The 16,147-nt window shown below is 36.0% G+C and overlaps 1 protein-coding gene across 3 annotated transcripts in view; it reads right to left on the minus strand.

Annotated features, from left to right (window-relative positions):
* Nucleotides 1-16,147, minus strand: part of CF2H8orf88 (chromosome F2 C8orf88 homolog) — a 37,452-nt gene that overhangs the window by 13,101 nt on the left and 8,204 nt on the right. For all 3 annotated transcript variants that reach the window (XM_047842904.1, XM_047842905.1, XM_047842903.1), the window contains exons 3-4: nt 14,540-14,613; nt 5,417-5,492 (exon numbers count right to left, since the gene is read on the minus strand). In XM_047842904.1, the coding sequence (XP_047698860.1) occupies nt 5,417-5,492; nt 14,540-14,613 (150 nt within the window). The remainder of the gene's footprint in view (nt 1-5,416; nt 5,493-14,539; nt 14,614-16,147) is intronic.

Below are 16,147 nucleotides of genomic sequence, written 5' to 3' on the forward strand. Positions count from 1 at the left end.
CTAGACAGAAGATCAACAAGGAAATAAATGGCAGGCATGAACAACATTATAAGCCAACTAAACCTAACAAGCATATACAGAATACTTCACTCAAAAACACCAGAATATACATTCTTCTGAAGTACACATGAAACTTTCTCCAGGATGAACCACCTTAGGCTACAGAGTAAGGCTTAATTTAAAAAACAACGGTATCATACAAAATATCCTCTCCAACCATAATCCAATGAACCTAGAAATCAATAACAGAAGTAAAACTGGAAAATGCATAAATTCGTAGAAATTAGAAACATACTTTCAAACCAATGGATCAAAGAATACTGAGAAAATATAGAGACAAAAGAAAACAAAGACACAACTTTAAAAGATACAGCAAGGGGCGCCTGGGTGGCGCAGTCAGTTAAGCGTCCGACTTCAGCCAGGTCACGATCTCGCGGTCCGTGAGTTCGAGCCCCGCGTCAGGCTCTGGGCTGATGGCTCGGAGCCTGGAGCCTGTTTCCGATTCTGTGTCTCCCTCTCTCTCTGCCCCTCCCCCGTTCATGCTCTGTCTCTCTCTGTCCCAAAAATAAATAAAAACGTTGAAAAAAAATTAAAAAAAAAAAAGATACAGCAAAAGCAGTGCTCAGAGCAAAAGTTATAACTACAAATACCTACTTTAAAAAAGAACAGCTCGGGGCGCCTGGGTGGCTCAGTCGGTTAAGCGTCCGACTTCAGCTCAGGTCACGATCTCGCGGTCCGTGAATTTGAGCCCCGCGTCGGGCTCTGGGCTGATGGCTCAGAGCCTGGAGCCTGCTTCCGATTCTGTGTCTCCCTCTCTCTCTGGCCCTCCCCCGTTCATGCTCTGTCTCTCTCTGTCCCAAAAATAAATAAACGTTGAATAAAAAAAAAAAAAAAAAAAAAAAAAGAACAGCTCAAGTGGACCTTGGTGGCTCAGTCAGTTAAGCACTGAGTCTTGGTTTCGGCTTAGGTCACGATCTCACAGTTCGTGGGACTGAGCCCCGTGTCAGGTACTACCTATGCTATCAGCACAGAGCCTGCTTGGGATTCTCTCTCTCCCTCTCTGTCCCTCCCCGGCTTGTACTCTCTCAAAATAAATAAACTTTAAAAATAAATAAATAAAAATTAAAAAGAACTCAAATACCTAACATCAAATATTAAGAACTTCTAGAAAAAGAGCAGACTAATAAAAAGCTAGCAGAATCAAATAATAAAGATTAAAGATAAATGAAATAGAGATAGAAAAGTAATAATCAATAAACCAAAAGTTGATTATTTGAAAAGATCAAAATGACAAAGGTCAACTAGAAAAAGGACTCAAATTACTAAAATCATGAATAACAAAGATTTTGTAACCTGCAACTTTGCTGAATCCATTTATTAGCTAATAATTTTTTACATTTACTATACTATGGATTTAGGATTTTGTACGGATAAGGTTGTATCACCTGTGAATAGATATAACATTACTTTGTCCCTTCCAATTTGAATGTCTTTTATTTCTTTTTCTTAACTAACTGCTCTGGTTAGAACTTGCAGTATAATGTTGAATTTAAGTGGTGAAAGTGGGTATCCTTGCCTTGTTCTTGATCTTGGTGGGGGAAAACTTGCAGTTTTTCACTACTAATTATGATGTTAGCTATGGGTTTTTGATATATACCCTTTATTATGTTGGGGAAATTCCCTTTTCCTTCTTGCTTGCTAAGAGTGTTTATTAAGAAAGGGCATTGGATTTTGTCAAATGCTTTTTCTGCATCAGCTGAGATGGTGATGGTTGTTTTTTTTTGTTTTGTTTTGTTTTTGTCCCTGCCTTCTGTTAATGTGGTCTATTACACAAATTGATTTTCACATACTGAACTACTCTTGGATTCTTGGGATTAATCCCACATGGCCATGGTATATAATCTTTTTTCTTTGCTGCTGGATTTGGTTTGTTAGTATTTTGTGCCTATATTCTAAGGGATATTGATCTGTAGTTTTCTTTTCACATGATGTCTTTGTCTGGCTTTGGTATCAGAGTAATACTTGCCCCAAAGGATAGTTGAGAAGTGTTCCTTCCTCTTCAATTCTTGGAAGAATTTGAGAAAGTGGTATTAATTCTTCTTTAAATGTTTGATGGAATTCACCAGTGGAGCCATCAAGTCCTGGACTTTTCTTTGGTAGGATATTTTTTGTTACAAATTCAATCTCCTAACTTGCTAGATGTTCATTCAGATATTCTATACCATCTTAAGAAGTTGTGGTAATTTCTGTGTTTTAGTAATTTTTCTATTGCATCTAGGTTATCTGCTTTGCTGGCATACACTTAACTATTTATAGTATTTTCTTATCATCCTTTTTATTTTTTGTAAGCTGACAGTAATGTCCCTACACAAAATCAACTGTATCTTCTACCCTATCAATGAACAATCAAAAAAGGAAATTAAAGGGGCGCCTGGGTGGCTAAATTGGTTGGGTATCTGACTCTTGATTTTGGCTCAGGTCATGATCTCACGGTTCACGAGTTCAAGCCCCATATTGGGCTCTACACTGGCAGTGTGGAGCCTACTTGGCATTCTCTCTGCCCTCTCTCTCATCTCTCTCTCTAAATAAACTTAAAAAAAAGGAAATTAAGAAAACAATTCCATTAGCTTGACAAAGAATAATTAGGAATAAATTAAACCAAAGAGGTACATGACTTGTACACTGAAAACTAAGATGCTGATAAAGACTAAAATAAGTGGAAATACACCCCATGTTCATGGACTGAAATATTTAATATTGTTATAATCCCCCAAGTGATCTACAAATTCATTGTCATTGCTACCAAATTCCTTTTGAAAGAAGAGCCTTTTTTGCAGAAATGGAAAAGTTGATCTTAAAAATCACATGGAATTGCAAAAAAACCCAAATAACCAAAACAACCTTGAAAAAGAACAAAGTTGAAGACTCACACTTCCCAGTTGCAAAATTTGCTATAAAGCTATAGTAATCAAAACAGTGTGGTACTGGGACAGAATAGATATATAGATCAAAGAAACAGAACTAAAAGCCCAGGAATAAACACATACTCCTATGGTCAAATAATTTTCAACAAAGGTGCCAAGACAATTCACTGAAGAGAAAAATAGTCTAACAAACGGTGATGAGGCAACTGGATAGCCAATGCAAAAAAAAAAAAAAAAAAAAAAGAAAATGAAGTTGGGCTTATACTTAACACCATATACAAAACCTAACTCAAAATGGATCATGACCTAAGTGTAAGAGTTAAAACTATAAAACTCATAGGGGTAAATCTCCATGATCTGAGATTTGGCAATGATTTCTAGATATGACATCAAAAGCATGAACAACAAAATAAAAAAGATAAATCAGACTTCATCAATTTTTTTTTAATTTGTACATGTAAGAACACTAACAAGAGAATGAAAAGAAACTTCAGTATAGTAGAAAATATGTGCAAATTATATACCTGATATGAATATATCTGGTAAGAGCCTAGTATCAGACATCTGATAAGGGCCTAATATATATGCATATATATATCAGATTTCTTATATACACATGTATGTGAGTGTGTATGGAGGGGGACAAGGGAAGTGAGCATGGGCAGGGGAGGGGGAAAGAAGGAAAGTAGCAGAAAGAAAACAGATCAGAGTCTAGTGTCCAGAACTTTTATAACTCAACAACAACAAAATAATCCAACCGAAATATGGTCAAGGGACTTGGATAGACCTTTCTCCAAAGAAAATACACAAATGGCCAACAAGCACACAACAAAAGACACTCAATACCCTTAGTTATTCGAGAAATGCAGACCAAAATCACAATGAGATACTTCACACCCACTGGAATTACTATAATAAAAAAAATATCCTAACAAGGACGTCAAGAAATTGAAAACCTCACACATTGTTAGTGGGGATGTAAAATGGTGCAGCCACTGTGGAAAACAGTTTGACAGTTCCTCAAAAAGTTAAACACAGAATAACCAACCATATGACCTGGCAAGTCTACTCCCAGGTATATATCCAAGAGAAACGAAAACGGGTGTTCAAATACTTGTACAAAAATATTTATAGCTATCCATCATAGCCAAAAACTTTACAACCCAAATGTCCATCAACTAAGAGATAAATAAAATGTGGCATATCCATACAACAGAATATCATTCAGCCATAAACAGGAAGAATGAAGTACTGATACATGCTACATATGCTCCAAGAAAAAACGATGGATTGTATGCAAGACATATGCATCTCTTGGCTAAACAACTGTATTTACATAGTCATATAACATAAAGAGTGATAATGCTTTCACTAAAATTTGTGAAATGACTATATGGTGGGGAGGGGAGACAGAAGGGTGAAGAAGTGAGGGAAGTGACATGGAAGACATTAAATTCTCATTTTCCACAATAGGCTGCCAATATAGAATATCAAAACAATTTTAAATTTGGAAACAATTTAAACATTTTATTTATAAATATGGAGTTAAATACTAGAATAAAAAGGTAACAGAGTATTTTCATAACTTTTAAACAAAAAAATTGACAAAAATTTAGACTAAATTAATAATTTTTATTTCATTAAATAAAAAGTGGCTGGTGGGGGAGACTATTGGTTATCCCCAAGAGCAGTTCTTCCCTTCTGCTTTAGTAACAGAATTAGCAGGCTACTCAGCTAAAGATTACATTTTCCAGTCTGTTTTGTACAGCACGAATAAGTACTGGCCAATGAGATACCAAGTGAAAGTGATACATGCTACTTTATGGGTCATTCTTTTACGGAGAACTACCTCTCCCCTTCCTTCCTGATGGCTAGATAAGGAACAGGATGGCTGGATCCAAGGCATTCATCTTGGGCAATGAGACAGAAGCCATACATTAAAGATGGCAAAGCAATGAGACTGAGTCCAGTAGTATTTCATCAGAGCAGAATGAACACACCAGCTCAATTATGAGCTGATACGGAAGATACAGAAATAGGGGTGCCTGGGTGGCTCAGTCAGTTAAGTGTCCGACTTCAGTTCAAGTCATGATCTCATGGCTCTTGAGTTTGAGTCCCACATTGGGCTCTGTGAGGACAACTCAGAGCCTGGAGCCTGCTTCAGATTCTGTCTCTGTCTGTCTCTCTCTGCTCCTCCCCTGATCACACTCTTTCTCTCTCTTTCAAATATAAATAAACATTAAAATTTTTTAAATAATAAAAAATACTTAAAAAAAGATACAGATATAAACTTCTATCTTGTATAAGCCTTGCTATTATGGTCTCTCCCCTAAAGCAGTCAAACCTATAGCATGATTACTATAGCCAGAAATCAACCACAAAAAATATAATAAAACTTCCTGTGCACATGAGGTTTGCAGCTAAGCAAATATTAACTTACCATGAATACTAAGACTCCCTTATGAAATTTAAGAATTATGGTAAAAATTTACCTTTTTTAACTGGAGACTGATGTTGCTGTGGTTCATTATGACCTTGAGAAAAGGCTTGCATTCCATTCGTCTTACACTATTGAAAGAATAAGAAAATATACCTTTTAACTATGGCCTAAAAACTTTATATAACTTTTTTTTTTAGCAGCCAAAACTATTTTCCTAAACAATCAAAGTATTAGTCAAGACATTATTTCTGGCTGTAAAGGATAAGCAACCTTCTAAGAATGCTTATTAAAGGCAAAAAATTCTTTCAAAATATATTCACAGATATCTTTAACTATTTGTCAGGATTTTTAACTAACTCCTCTTCTGATTCCATGCTCACCAAGAAGTACCCCGATTACAATTTAGCTTCCCGTAAATCTCCCTAGTGCATATAATAGTGGAACCAATAAGAGAATGTCAGAGCACAAGACCGTAAATTTCTCATGATAAAATAATGGGTTTTATGATTTTATAAATCAGTTTCACAAACTTGGGTCAATATATATAATCTATCCTTAAGATAGATCATCTCTTGGGGCACCTGGGTGGATCAGTCGGTTGAGCAGCCGACTTTGGCTCGGGTCATAATCTCCCAGTTCATGAGTTTGAGCCCTAATCAGTTTCATTAAAGATGAGCCCACTTTGGGTCCTCTGTCCCCCTCTGTCTCTGCCCCTTCCCAGCTCATGCTCTCTCTCTCTCAAAAATAAATAAACATTAAAAAAAATCATCTCTTTTGCTGACAAAAATCAGTTTGCAAACAGTAGGCCATACTCTGAACCATGGTAATTCATTAAGGTAGGTTTCTCTGGAAAAATCTATCCTAAAAAATGAACATCTCTGCTCTATCAGTCATTGTAGTAGCAAGTTATAGCCCATTCCTTAAATATTCGCAAATGCTACCAAGGTAACTCCATGAAGTCAGAAAGTTATCTAACCCTATGACAAAATGAAAAGTAATGAGATAATTCTACGGTACGAGTCACCAAAATAAGTTATCAGGAAAAAAAAATCAAATTTTAACAAAATTTTTATTTTTAAGTAGAGGTAGAAAATATATGAAAATGGCAAAGATTTTCATTCTCCAAGGTTTTTGTTCCTGTTAGATTTAATAAACTATAATATGAATGTTATGGTCCTTTTTAAAAATTAGTTTTTTAAATTTCAAAATTGCAGCAGAGGCATACTTCCCTGACACTAAAATCAAGCCTAAAATCAAATTGAAAAGTACATTTTAATCTGAAAAAAAATTTAAAAACATTTTAAAAATAGTATCTAAAAGAATAAAATACTTAGTAATAAATTTAACCAAGGTGGTAAAATATTTGTATGAGGAAAACTATAAGACACTGAAGAAATTAAAGATGACACAAATAAATGGAAAGATATCCTGTGTTCATGGATTGAAAGAATATTGTTACAAAGTTCTTACTACCTAAACTGATCTACAGATTCAGTACAATCCCTTTCAAAATTCCTGTAACAGTTTTTACAGAAATAGGAAAAGCAGTTCTAAAATTCATATGGAACCACAAAAGACCCTGAGTAGCCAAAGTAATCTTGAGTAGAAGAACAAAGCTAGAGGCATCACACTTCCACACTATATTACAAAGTTATAATAATCAAAACATTACAATGCTAACATAAAAAGACATAATAGGGTGCCTGGGTAGCTCAGTCAGTAAAGCATGCAACTCTTGATCTTGGGGTCATGAGTCCCTTGGTGTAGAGATTAAAAATCTTGAAAAGATTAGATATCCACATGCAAAAGAATGAAATTGGACTCTTACACTACACAAAAATGACCTCAAAATGGATCAAAAACAAATAGAAGATCTGAAACCATAAAACTCATAGGAGAAAACATATTGAAAAAGTTCCTTGACACTGGTCTTGGCAATGATTTTTTGGATATGACATCAAAAGCACAGGCAACAAAAGCAAAATTAAGTGGGACTACATCAAACTAAAAAGCTTCTGCACAGCAAAAGCAGCAATCAACAAAATGAAACAACAACCAACAGAATGGGAGAAAATATTTGCCAACCATATTAGCAATAAGGGATTAATATCCAAAATATATAAAGATCTCATACAACACAACAGCAAAATAATAATAATAATGATAATAATAATAATAATAATCTGATTTAAAAATAGGCAAAAGACCTGAATAAACATTTTTCCAAAGAAAACACACAAATGGCCAAGAAGCACATGAAAAGATGCTTAACACTGCTAAATCGTGAGGGTAATGCAAATCAAAACTAGACTGAGATACCACCTCACACCTGTTAGGAAGGCTATTATCAAAAAGACAAGAAGTGCTAGCAAGAATGGGGGTTGGGGGCGAAAAGGAATCCTTGTACAATGATGGTGGGAATGTAAACTGGTTCAGCGATTTTGGAAAACATTATGGAAGTTCCTCAAAAAATTAAATGTAAAACTGCCATAAGATCCATCATCCCCACTTCGGGGTATACATCAAAAGGAAATAAAATCGCAGTCTTGAAGACTATGCATTCCCATGTTCACTGCATCATTATTCACGATAGCATTATTCACAAGTCCATCAACAGATGAATGAGTAAGGAAAATGTGATAGAGATATACGAAAAATATATAAATAGGATATTATTCAGCCATAAAAAGAGAAGCAAATCCTGACATATGTGACAACATGGATGAACCTGGAGGACATCATACTAAGTGAAATAAGCCAGACACAGAAAGACAAATATTGTATGATCTCACTTATATGTGAAATTTCAAAAGTCAAATCCATAGTATTAGAGAATAGAATGGTGATTGCCAGGAGTGGAGGACAGAGAAAATGGGGAGATGCTGGTCAAAGAATACAAATTTTCAATTATAAGATAAGTTCTGGAGATCTAATATACAGCATGGTGGTTATAATTATTAATATTGTATTATATGCTTAAAATTTGCTAATTGTTCCCACCACACACACACACACACACACACACACACACACACACAAAAACTGGTAACTATGTCAGGTGATGAACGTGGTAATTAACTTGTTATAATAATATCAAGATGTATACATTCATTAAACCGGTTGTACACCTTTATAAAAAATCATGTTGTATAACCTAAATATATTCAATTTTTGTAAATCACACGTCAAGAAATCTGAAAAAAATGTACTTTATCATTTATGCATATATTAACAACTAAAAATACTGATCATTTCAAATACACTGATTATTTCAAATCTTTCATAGCATATAAGAACTTACATCTACTAAAATTTTATGTTAGTTTGTTATCTCAATTATCATATTACAATAAAGTCATGTATAATCTTACAAATTTTACAACCTTACATAATCAAATCAATAAAATTTGAGAATTCTATAATGAAGATATGCAGAAAGTGTCATGGAAGGAATGAGTAAGAGAATAAAACTTGACTTAAAAATGTCAGGAAAGGTTTTACATAGGCGGTGATGCTTAAACAACACTTGGAGGATTAGTAGTAGTTAGGCTGGCTTAACTAGTGAAAAGTGAATGTTTGTGGAAGAAAAGATCCTTATGCTAGAAAATACACAGAGCGGTAAGATATGCCAACATGGTTAAGTTGTTAATTCTTCTCAAATTCATCTTTAGACTCAATCAAATTCCAACAGACTTTCTGTGATACTGACAAGCTCACTTAAAACTTACATGGAATTGCAAAAGACCTAGAGAGCTGAGACAAATTTGAAAAAGAATAAAGTCAGTGAATTTTCACTATCTGAAATGAAGGCTTATCATAAAGCTACAACAGTCTATAAGTAAAATGTGATGTTGACAAAAAGACGGACATATGGGACACCCATGTACAGTGTGTAACTATAGTTAACAATACTGTGTTGTATAACTGAAAGTTGCTAAAAGAATACATCTTAAATGTTCTCACCATAACAACAACAAAATAATTATGTAAAATTAAGGATGTGTTAACTAAATTGATTTTGGTAAACATTCTGCAACATATTGCATGTATCAAATCATCATCACACTGTACACCTTAAACTGACACAATCTTACATGTCAATTATACCTCCATAAACTGGGGGGAAAAGACATAAATCAATAAATAATAGGGAGTTTAGAAATAAACACACATATGATATACTAATTTTCAACACTCTTACAATTCACTGATAAAAAGACAAACAACCGAAATATTAAAAATATGCAAAATATTTGAACAGACCCTTGACCAAAAAGGAAAAAAAGAAAAATACAAATGGCAAATAAGTTCATGATAAGATGCTCAATCTCATTAATCATTATGAAAATGCAAATTTAAAATATAATTAGAGGATGCAAAAATCCTCAACAAGATACTAGCCAACCGGATCCAACAATACATTAAAAGAATTATTCACCATGACCAAGTGGGATTTATACCTGGGATGCAGGGCTGATTCAACACCTGCAAAACAGTCAATATGATACATCACATCAATAAAAAGACAAAAACCACATGATCCTCTCAATAGATGCAGAGAAAGCATTTGACAAAATACAACATCCTTTCTTGATAAAAACCTTCAAGAAAGTAGGGACAGAAGGATCATACCTCAAAATGATAAAAGCCGTATATATGAAAGACCCACCACTAATATCATCCTCAATGGGGAAAAACAGAGCTTTTCCCCTAAGGTCAGGGATGTTCACTCTTGCCACTGTTATTCAACATAGTATTGGAAGTCCTAGCCTCAGCAATCAGACAACACAAAGGAATAAAACGCATCCAAATTGGCAAGGAGGAAGTCAAACTTTCACCCTTTGAAGATGACATCATACTCTATATGGAAAACCCAAAAGATTCCACCAAAACACTGCTAGAACTGATCCATGAATTCAGCAAAGTTTCAGGATATAAAATCAATGCACAGAAATCAGTTGCATTTCTATACACCAATAATGAAACAACAGAAAGAGAAATCAAGGAACCAATCCCATTTACAATTGCACCAAAAAACCATAAAATACCAAGGAATGGTGAAAAAGCTACACACTGAAAACTATAGAAAGCTTATGAAAGAAATTAAAGGAGACACAAAAAATAGAAAAATATTCCACGTTCCTGGATTGGAAGAACATATATTTTTAAAATGTCGATACTACCCAAAGCAATTTATACATTCAATGGAATCCCTGTCAAAGTGACACCAGCATTCTTCACAGAGCTAGAACAAACAATCCTAAAGTTTGTATGGAACCAGAAAAGATCCCAAAGAGCCAAAGCAATCTTGAAAAAGAAAACCAAAGCTGGAGGCATCACAATCCCGGACTTCAAGATGTATTACAAAGCTCTAATTATCAAGACAGTATGGTGCTGGCACAAAAACAGATACGTAGATCAATAGAACAGAATAGAGGACCCAGAAATGGACCCACAAACATATGGCCAACTAATTTTTGACAAGAGCAGGAAAGAATATCGAAATGAATAAAGACAGTCTCTTCAGCAAATGGTGTTAGGAAAACTGGACAGTGATATGCAGAAAAATGAACCTGGACCACTTGTTTTACACCACAAAAATAAATTCAAAATGGATGAAAGACCTAAACAGGAAGCCATCAAAATCCTATAGGAGAAAGCAGGCAAAAACCTCTTTGACCTTGGCTGCAGCAACTTCTTACTCAACACGTCTACAGAGGCAAGGGAAACAAAAGCAAAAATGCACTATTGGGACCTCATCAAGATAAAAAGCTTCTGCACAGCAAAGGAAACCATCAGCAAAAATAAAAGGCAACTAACTGAATGGGAAAAGATATTTGCAAATGACATATCAGATAAAGGATTAGTATCCAGAATCTATAAAGAACTTATGAAACTCAACACCCAAAAAATAATCCAGTGAAGAAATGGGCAAAAGACATGAATAGACACTTTTCCAAAGAAGACATCCAGATGGCCAACCGACACATGAAAAGATGCTCAACATCACTCATCATCAGGGAAATACGAATTAAAACCACAATGAGATACCACCTAATACCAGTCATAATGGCTAAAATTAATAAATCAGGGAACAACAGATGTTGGCGAGGATGTGGAGAAAGAAGATCTCCTTTGCACTGCTGGTGGAATGCAAACTGGTACAGCCACTATGGAAAACTTCAAGAGGTTCCTCAAAAATGTTAAAAATACCCCATGACCCAGCAATTGCACTACTAAGTATATATCCAAGGGATACAAGTGTACTGTTTTGAAGGGGCACATACACCCCAATGTTTATAGCAGTGCTATTGACCATAGCCAAATTATGGAAAGAGCCCAAATGTCCATCGACAGATGAATGGATAAAGAAGATGTGGAATGGGGGCGCCTGGGTGTCTCAGTCGGTTGAGCATCCAACTTCAGCTCAGGTCGTGATCTCACGGTTCGTGAGTTCAAGCCCCGTGTTGGGCTCTGTGCTGATGGCTCAGAGCCTCGAGCCTGCTTCAGATTCTGTGTCTCCCTCTCTCTCTGACCCTCCCCTACTCACACTCTGTCTCTGTCTCTGTCTCTCTCTCTGTCAAAAATAAACATTGAAAAAAAGAAGAAGATGTGGTATGTACACACACACACACACACACACACACACACACACACACAATGGAGTATACTCAGCAATCAAAAGAACGAAATCTTGCCATTTACAACAACATGGATGGAACTAGAGGGTATTATGCTAAGGGAAATAAGTCGGTCAGAGAAAAGACAAATATCATATGACTTCATTCATATGTGGACTTTAAGATACAGAACAGATGAACAGAAGGGAAGCGAAGCAAAAATAATATAAAAACAGGGAGGGGGACAAAACATGAGACTCTTAAATATGGAGAACAAACAGAGGATTGCTGGAGGGGCTGTGGGTGGGGGGATGGGCTAAATGGGTGAGGGGCACTAAGGAAGACACTTGCTGGGATGAGCACTGGGTGTTATACATAGGGAATGAATCACTGGAATCTACTCATGAAATCATTATTGCACTATATGCTAACTTGGATGTAAATTATAAATAAATAAATAAATAAATAAATAAATAAATAAATAAAATATAATTAGATACTAACACTCACATCCTAAAATGGCTAAAAAGTGGTAGGCTCTGAAGCAACTGTAACCGGCACATACTACTGGTGGGAATGTAAGTACAACCACTTCAGAAAACATACCACCCGTTTCTTATAGAGATTACCTGCTAACATACTACTACTACTTCAGTTTTATAACACAGAGAACCTCTCAAACATGTATAAAATATGTGGAGGGATGTTCGCTATAGCATTTACTATAATATAGAAACAAGTGCCAAGCCCATCAAGAGAAAATGAACAACAAAATAAATGTAGTTATTTGTATATAAAAAGAGATTTTTTTATGTCAGCACATATAGAACTGCTTTATTCATTTTACAAGTTGCCTAATATTCTGTTTATTATGAATATACTTATTCTTATGCATGCATTATCTATTTCTAGAAGTATCTACGTAAGAAACTGGTAGAATGGTTACTTCTGATCAGAGGAAATCAGTGACTACGGGATAGAGATTGCAGGGAAATTTTCCATTCATGCCATTTTGCATGTTTTCAATTTTGATTATTGTACTTATTCAAAAAGTTAGATAGTTTAAAACATAAACCTAAATGAGAAAAGAACGGCAAAAACACATATGGGTACAATACTATTTATATAAAATTACAAAACAGTTAAAACAATTCTATTTGAAAAAAATTTTTAAAAAAAAAAAAAAAGAAAAAGAAAAAGGGGCGCCTGGGTGGCGCAGTCGGTTAAGCGTCCGACTTCAGCCAGGTCACGATCTCGCGGTCCGTGAGTTCGAGCCCCGCGTCGGGCTCTGGGCTGATGGCTCAGAGCCTGGAGCCTGTTTCCGATTCTGTGTCTCCCTCTCTCTCTGCCCCTCCCCCGTTCATGCTCTGTCTCTCTCTGTCCCAAAAATAAATAAACGTTGAAAAAAAAAAATTTTTTAAAAAAAAAACAATTCTATTTGTTGTAGCAAAAGTATGAACACATTCATGAAAACAGTAACAAATCGAGACCATTTGGAAGAAGGTGAGAAGGAAGGTGAGAAGACAATGGGATGGTGGAGGGGACACGGTCCACAGACACAGCCGGGAGAACTGCTGCACAAATGGAGAGAGCAGTTACTACATGCCAGACACAGTGCTCAGAACTTTGGGAGCCTCAGCTCACTGCTGCCTCCTCCTTACACCAACCTAGTAGCCCCATTTTCAGGTGAGGAAACTGAGGCTCTGACAAGTGAAAGACATCACTCACGCCAGGTCACGGGGCTGGGAAGTGACAGGGCCGGGGCTCAAGCTCATCTTCCTCTCGGAACCCTGGCATGTGGCTGTGTCTCTCTCAGGCCAGCTACCCCCTCTCTGGACCCATCTCCAGGACAAGTCCCAAGGCACACCCTTAATGCGATGCTTGGGGATGGCAGAAAATAAGATTCCATTGCACAATGAGAACTATTCTCACATACCTACACGTGGAGTGAGAAGAGGAGGGTGTGAAGAAAATGAAATGGTGGGATTCTATCCTAAAGCCAAGACTACACTGTATGTTAACTAACTTGAGAATAAATAAAATAAGATAAAATTAAAAAAAGAAAATGAGATAGTGGAGGGATATAGAGGGTTTTGAACATTATCTTATTTAGGTTTTTACTTTAACATTTTCTAAAACAAACAAATATAGCAAAATGTTTAGGCTTGGAAATGGTGGGCAACAGGTATAATTTTCTTTAATATAATTTCAAAAACTATATAAAGCATGGGGCACCCGGGTAGTTCAGTCTGTTAAACATGAAACTCTTGATTTTAGCTCAGGTCATGACCTCACGATTTGTGAGTTCGAGTCCCACATCAGGCTCCACACTGGCAGTGCAGAGCCTGCTTGGGACTCTCCCTCTCTCTCTGCCCCTCCCCACCCCTCTCTCTCAAAATAAATATATAAACTTAAAAAATAATTTCAAAAATAATTCCAAAAAAAAAAAAAACTATATAAAGCACCCAGCACAGTGCCCGGCATAAAATACCCATCTAACAAATGTTACCTTCCAGTCTGCAATGCTTCATTTTATTATAATTTCTAGGACTTACTCTGCTAACTCCGCTTTGTAAGCACTGAGTTTTGCATGGATATTCGTTTTGAAAGTTGAAAGGGAATACTGCTCCTATTAGGACAGAAAAAAAGAAAACTACATTAAATACCCATTACCACAACCTAAAAACCTTAAGTGCCCAAAATATTCTAGGCACTGTTTTGAAATATTTTCTGATGGTTCCTCTACTCAACAAACATTCATTCAACACTATAAAACACTATGAAATGTCACCCACTATGTTACGGAATGGGTATGTAAGTGTGAAAAGAGTTCAGAGATAAAAGAGCTCATGGTCTGTTTTGAGAAACAAGCTCATAAACAATTACTATGATAAAAACAAGTTATCTGAGAGGTACAGAGAAGATACTAGGGCTTTGTGATATAGAAGAAAGCTTCGCAAAAGGAAGTAATTCTATCTGGATCTTAAAAACAATTTTGGGGGGATGTGAGCTAGTTAAGGAGTACAGAAGAAGTATATTGAAAAAGGCCAAAATTAATTTCTGATTTATTAAGCTTTTCCACCCAATAAACCCACTCCTTTCTGGATCTTAAGAGGATATAATTAAATGAGAGATGAGCCCACTACCTTTTGCCCCTACAAGGGCCTTGGAGGGAAAGGATGAACAAAAAACTGCATCTGTCCAGACGAGGGAGTGAGAGGTGCTGTGAAAAGGCTGGTCACAGAAGGAGCTGCTGCCAATGGCTTTATACCCTTCCCTTTACAAGAAAATCTGAGACTTGATCCTAAACAACTGCTTCTTCAGCACACCAGAAGGAGATGCATCAGGGCACCTGGGTGGCTGAGTGGGTTAAGCGTCCAACTCTCGATTTCGGCTCAGGTCATGATCTCATGGTTCATGAGATCAAGCCCGGTGCCAGGCTCTGTGCTGACAGCATGCAGCCTACTTGGGATTCTGTCTCCCTCTCTCTCTGCCCCTCCCGTGCTCATGCTCTCTTTCAAAAATAAATAAATAAACATTTAAAAGAAAGAGAGAGAGAGAGGGGACATGGCATCAACACTGCCAAAGTTATGGTCCAGAAGATTCCTTAATTTCATTTGTCTGTCTTAAGTCACACAGCCATCTTCAGAAGAAACATGACCAAAGTAGAGACCATCTTCCTTGTAAGAACCAAGGATGGGAGAATAAACAGAAGATTGAGGAACTGGTGCCATTTCTATCTTTTCTCCTTCATCTTTGCACCCAACAAAAGAGCTATTTTTTTTTTCCTTTTTCTGAATAGCAAGTTACTCAGTTGAACACATGGACCAAAGAGTATTTTAATAGGATAGACCAAAGAGTATTTTGATAGGATGGTGAGAAATAGATTTGTATATTAATATTTAATTTAACTTAATTAATTTAATAATTAATTGATTAAAAATGCATACATGTATGTGTACACACACACACACACACACACACACACCCCTAAGTTAGTAGAAGCCATTCTTTCAACAGTGAAAAACTAAAAGGTTAATATTCCAATTAAGGAAAGTATTTTAAGAATTTGCCCCAAATCCCAGTTTTGTGAGCAAAAGAGAAATTTTTAATTTTAGAAATTTTTGTTTAGATTTTCCGAAAAATAATACTGTATGTTCCAA

Source organism: Prionailurus viverrinus, chromosome F2, assembly GCF_022837055.1.
Source record: "Prionailurus viverrinus isolate Anna chromosome F2, UM_Priviv_1.0, whole genome shotgun sequence".
NCBI lineage: Eukaryota > Metazoa > Chordata > Mammalia > Carnivora > Felidae > Prionailurus > Prionailurus viverrinus.